General features: G+C 52.1%; 1 protein-coding gene across 2 annotated transcripts in view; it reads left to right on the forward strand.

The window, feature by feature from the left end:
• The window catches only part of NFX1 (nuclear transcription factor, X-box binding 1), a 69029-nt gene extending 66407 nt beyond the window's left edge, over positions 1–2622 (forward strand). For both annotated transcript variants that reach the window (XM_070053311.1, XM_070053310.1), the window contains exons 23-24: positions 34–138; positions 1760–2622. In XM_070053311.1, coding sequence (XP_069909412.1) covers positions 34–138; positions 1760–1832 — 178 coding nt within the window. In that variant the 3' untranslated portion in view covers positions 1833–2622. The remainder of the gene's footprint in view (positions 1–33; positions 139–1759) is intronic.
• Positions 2623–6000: the final 3378 nt, after the last annotated feature.

A 6000-nucleotide genomic window follows, 5' to 3' on the forward strand; every position in this document is an offset into this window, starting at 1 on the left:
CTTTCAATCCCCTGTGTTTTTGACCTCTGTCAGAGGGAAGTCTGTTTGTCCTCCTACCACACTGACGGGAGTCCTGGAAAGAGAAACACAGACACGGCCGCCACCACCGATTGCTCATCACAGACATCAGACAGACAGGTAAGGGTACAGCAGCTCTTCCCCAAGGCACCTGTCTCTTCTCTGAACAGAGAAGCCAGCAAAGGGTGGCCTCAGGCCTGGCATTGGGGAATTGTGTTCAAATGTCAGGTTTGGTTGAGCTGCTAGATACATTTGTTCAAGCTGGGGGAGTCCTAAGTTTCATGTTTGTCGTGCCCAGTTCCCCCCAGGGGACACAGACCCTGCACATGACTTCCACAGTGTAAATGGTGGCGTGTGGATTCTGTCTGTGGTTCCACGTGGGTCTCAGACTGGAATATCTCAGAGTTACTCTGAACATGGAAGTGGGATTGGGGTAGGGCTGTCAGTGAAGGGCTCTGGTGGGGGGACTTTAATGTTTTGTTCTACTTATGTATGGTGTGAATCATTTTTACAACAAAGCATATTTGTGATGTAAAGAGAAAAGAAACCAAGTTGGCAAGCAGCAAGTCTGCCCTGTGTTCTCAGGAGCAGGCAAGGAGCACCCCTGCCCTTCCTTTCCTCCCTCTTGTCAGGAGGGGAGCACTGCTGACCCTCCATGAGCAAGGCAGCTCTGAAACCAGAGGGCCCCCTTCTCCTGTTCTGGCTTCCATACTGAAGACCTGACAGCGCCTCCTCCGTGCATCTTGCACAAAATCTCTAGAAGGGTGACTGTGGCAATGTCCAAGGTCACCAGGAGTGTCCTAGCAAGCAGTTGGTGTTTCTGTGGGACTAGATGAGACAGCCAGGTGTTGCCCATTGAGCACAGCCTTAGCCAAGGGCATCTGAAGCCCTGTGGTTCCCCGGGACCAGCTCCTCGTGACCCGGGAAAGCAGGCATCCTGGATCCCGGCCAGCACCATCTGCGGATCCCATGGGCAATGGTTTTAGAAACATGAGGCTGCCACAGTCGTGTCCAGCACCACTTAGACGTAACCACGTGGAGTCGCTGGCCTGCTTATGCCATGCCATCTTTTTTCCTTTGCTTGCTTTTTTATGTAAAAGCTCAGTAAGGAAAATTTTACAGTTGAGACAATATAGTATTTTGTTTTGTTCTGTTTTGTTTATTTGAGAGAAAGAGAATGCTGCTATCCACTGGTTCATTCCCCAAATGCCCACAGCAGCCAAGGCTGGGCCAGGCTAAAGCCAGGAACCTAGAACTCATTCCAGTCTCCTGCATGCATGGGTGGGACCCAACCACCTGAGCTGTAACCTGCTGTCTCCCAGGGTGCACGTTAGCAGGAGGCTGGCAAGGAGAGCAGCGCCAGAACTTGGACTCAGGCACTCTGATGTAGGAAATGTGTATCCCAAGCAGCATCTCAACTTCTGTGCCAAATGCCTGCCCCAGAGAATATCATAAATACGAGCATCCTAAAAAAATTTTAAGGAAAATTGAATTCAAAGATACTTGTTTTGGTGCAAAAATGTTTTGAAATCCATGTGTAGTTTTTTCGCAATCTGCACTTCCATGAATGTTTTGAAGACCCCCTCAGACAAGGAATGCCTGTGTGCCTAGTGCCAGACTTAGTAGTTTGCCTTGCTGTCTTATCAGAGCTTCACAGATGGGAAATCACCTGACTTAACTTTCTTAAGGCCTCTGTTTTCCCACAGAAGAAAAAGTTGATCGTTCTTTGTTTGCATTACAGGAATCCTGGTAGCAGTAATCTGCAGAAAATAGCCAAGGAGCCGGTCATTGACTACTTTGATGTCCAGGACTGAGAAGATCAAGATGCCCTTAGATCACAGAACGATGAGGTGTCGTGGACACTTCTGCCAACAGACCCACCCTGCTTGTCCACACTGTCGGGTGGACTCCCGGCCTCACGTGCTGTGTTGTTCCAACACATCCAGAGCATGAGTGTGTCAGAAACCCTCTCATCTGGCCTTGTCCATAGGAAGTACTTCAGTGTGACCAGATCTCTTAACTGTATGGTCACTAGCGTTTGCAGAGGCTCCTCACACTGTCACTGTGATTACTCTGGGGGCTGGGGGAATATTGGACTTAATTTGGACAAACCAGAATTTTAGCCTGAATTCAGCTTTATGCCACTTAGTCATTGTCTCAGATGTCCCAGTTCTCCGTCCTCCTGAAAATGCTTGGAACATCACATGGACCTTGTTTTCTTTATCCAAACTGATCCCAGTCTTTGGAAAGACATAGTTAACTTCTCAATTTGAAATGCTCAGCACTGTATTGGTACACATTTTGTCTCAAACCAATCACCTAAGTCTTTTGCCACGGATGCTCAAAAGTAAATCTAATGGAATTTGTTTTACAATTTCCACTTCTGTCTGTTGTAGACCTAGGAGAGCAGTCAGATTCCTTTACAGAATTCCATTTTCTTAAATTCCTGGTGTTCCGAGCCTGTCCAGTGACAGTTGAGCCATCCCTATAATGGCAGATGACATAGAGCAGGCGCTTCCTTCTGTCAGGTCCACACTGGCTTCTCTGAACTGACCAGTGTAGCCCTAACTCCTCTCTGGTTGATAAAGAGTCTCCCATAACATACACAGCTGTCCTGTGTTGCTTTTTCCTAGGCCTTCAGCAGCCATACTGACTCTTCCTGCCCCTGAGCTCTGGGCTTCTCTTTGAATATTCAAAGAAAGGTATGGACAAGTCCAGATGCCCACTGGTGGCGTTCTTCAAGCTCCTTTATGGCAGCTGCGTCAACAGTTAATTTAGTTTGGCCCTCGTTGCAGTGGCCCCTTCTGGAATGGAGACCAGACTTCCAGCAACTGCCTTCTGCTCCACAACAAGCCAGGAGTCCCAGATCAGCAGCAAGGGAGTTAATTTTCATAGGAAGAGCCAGGCTGCCCCTGGACCCACACCCAGAAAGGCATCAGGTCCAGCAGCAGAAACAGGCGACTGAGACAAGTGACGGGAAGCAAAGGCAAACCCCGGTTTCCACAGCATCGGTGGCACACGCGCAACAGGAAGCCCTGAGCATGTGTGATGTCTCCCAAGCAGGGCCTGGAGGGTGAGCTGTGTGAGAGCATCTCAGGGTCAGCAGGAGGCAGGAGAGCTGATCCCAGGTTCTAGGTCTGCAGCAACGTGGCCCCCAGTGGGGTGGGCGGAGCTACCCCCAGCACACGCACCGGCTTTCTGTGAGGAGGGAGTGAGTGGCATACCTGGTGGTGCCTGGTCTGCCATAGGTGCTGAAGGTCCCCAAGAAGGATGCTTGGAATCCAGGAAGCATGCGAGCACCCTTCTCCATCCTGCTGGCCAGCTAACAGGTTTGGGGACACTCAGCAGGCCTCTTGTGTTGTGTGTCCACATGTGCACCCTGGGCCAGCCTGGCTCTAGGGCTGTGCGAAGCAGATGTGGCTGCACAACAAGTGCTCCTTCCCAGATGTCCCTGGGTCCGTCTCAGGTTGTTAATCTCTTCCCAAAAGCTGAAGAGCCTAAGGGGTGCTTTGTGCCACAGTGGTAGGGCTGCGTTAGCGTTCGTGGTTGAGGTAGGGAAATGGGAAGAAGCACTTGAGCTGAGGCTCCACACAGTGGGCTGCCGTTGGGAAAAGGAAAGAGCTTGCCAGGTGAAGGCTGGCCGGTATGAGATGTGCTGGGGCTGTGTTTTATGGTTGGGGTTGAGGGTTAGTCGGCCAGGGTGAGCAAGTGACTAAAGGACACTGAAGTGACCAGGCTGAAAAGGTAGACGAGGGTCAGCTCATCAGCACAGGGAGCCCCTGATAGATCCCTTAGAGTGGCGTGGCCAGCGGAAGTCGGTGCGTTCTCTGTAAAGGCCAGGAGAGCAAATCTTCAGACTTCACGAGATTTAACACTTCATTATGGACATTAAAATGAGAATCTAAGTCTTAAGAGTTTTTCCATGACACAAAATACTCTTGACTTCTTTTCCACCTATTTTAAAAAACTGTTCTTAGTTCGTGAGTTGTTGGTAAACAAGCCACAGGCTGGATTTGGCCTGGGTCTAGTTGTTCACCTGCTTGGGAGCAGTCACCAGCAGAAGTGTGTCATGGGGTTGGAGGCTAGTTGGAGGGCAGAGGATGGGGCTGGCGTGGCGGGTGCTGCAGAGAGGGGAGGATTCGAGTTGGGAGGCAGGATGGGAAGCCAGGGCTTAGCCGAGGAGCCCCGGCCCTACACGCGAAAGCTGCTGCTCACCTTTGGCGTTAGCGCTAGATGAGATTTTACATGAGCTTGGACACAGCAGGGGGTTCTCGTGGGCCTGAACATTCCAGAGACCAAGGTTTAATCTGGAATTCTCCCTGGCCCATCTGGCAGGATCAGCAATGGGGGGAGATGAAAGCAGGCTCTCCCAGTTGCAGGGTCTGTGCCAGACAGCCCTCAGCCCTGGCCTGGCTTCCTGCGTTCCTGCCTGCAAGCCTGGAGAACTTGTCCCTAAGGGGAGCAGGGAGCATGCCAGCATGGGGTCGGGGAGGCCCCTGACCAGGCCAGCTCCTCACGTAATGCCCCCTTGCACACCCTGGGACGGTCTTGCCTCCCACTCTGCCCATGTAGCCTCAGTACCAGTGCCTCGGGTACCAACGCCCTTGACTTTTGGAACTCAAGGATCCCAGGGAACTCTAGGCTTGTCTGGCCCCCCAGCAGCCAGGCTCCCTGGCTCACACAGTGAGTGCCACACCAAGACTGGAAACCAGGCCTTGAGTTTCCCCTACCTGGAGGGTGCTGAGTCCCCGGGAAAATGTACGCTCTTCCCCCCTCTCTGGCTTCCCCAAACAAGGGGCTTGCAAGTCCTTCCCAGTCACCCCTGGCTGAGGGAAGTCGCTCTTCGTAACACAGGCTTGCTGGGAGACAGGCCAGGGACCCTAGCTGAAGCACTAAGGTGTCTGTTTCGCTGCCTCAGCTCACTGTCTCTTGGCAGTTTGCAGTGGGCTTCTGTTCGGGTATCAGCTCCTGCACACATGCTGCCCAGCGCCATTGTGCAAGTAACAGGTAGAGGTCAGGGAGTCTCCTGGTGCCCAACAGCAGCTGCACAGTCAGGCCTCTGGGGCCCAGAAGGCTATTGGGGGAGCAGAGAGGAAACAGCACCCCACCTTGCACTGCCCTCACCTGCTTTAGAGCCTGACAGCAGTGAGGAGATGCTCACCTGCCCTGGCAGTTGGCGGTGAGCACTTCGTGTGCAGCAAGTGCTGTGCACGTCCCTCTGCTCCTCGAGCCCCTGAGTGTGGATTCTCCCCTCAGCTTAGCCCTGGGGAAGTGAAGGTGGGAGGCGTTAGGTCACTCAGTGCACAGCTGGGGATCTGAAGTTCCTGCAAGGTCTGATCATGTCCTCGCCACTACTCAGGCAGAGCGGGGCAGTGCCTACAGCTGGACTTGCAGTCCCTAAGGCAAGGAGGCCCTGCAGGCGAGGACAAGTCCCCATGCAGAAGATACCTGTAATCTTCCAGAAGATGGGCTTTTCCTACAGTGGCCACTAGGGGACAGTGTGTGTCCCCTAAACCAAGAGCCTAGGTGGGGGGGGGGGTGCTTTTTTTTTTTTTTACTCTGTAAAGCTTTTTCTTTGAATATTTTAAACTTGAACACTTTTTAAACATTTTAAAAATTGTTTTAATATTTATGTATTTATTTGAAAGAGTTACAAAGAGGGAAAGACAGATCTTCCATCTGCTGGTTCACTTCCAAGTGGGCCGGGCTGAACCACATCTGGGTCTCCCATGCGGGTGCAGGGCCCAAGCACTTGGGCCATCCTTCACTGCCTTCCCGGGCCACAGCAGAGAGCTGGACTGGAAGAGGAGCAGCAGAGATGAGCCAGCACTCACGGGCTGCCAGCGCTGTGGGCAGAGGCCTAGCCCGCTGTGCCACACTGCTGACCCCTGCTCTCGGAAACTTTATATAGAAGAGGTTGTAAATAATATTTTTAAACTTTGTCAAATGTTCTTGCGTAAGTACTATTTTCTCTACTTGCTG

This window comes from Oryctolagus cuniculus, chromosome 1 (assembly GCF_964237555.1).
Source record: "Oryctolagus cuniculus chromosome 1, mOryCun1.1, whole genome shotgun sequence".
NCBI lineage: Eukaryota > Metazoa > Chordata > Mammalia > Lagomorpha > Leporidae > Oryctolagus > Oryctolagus cuniculus.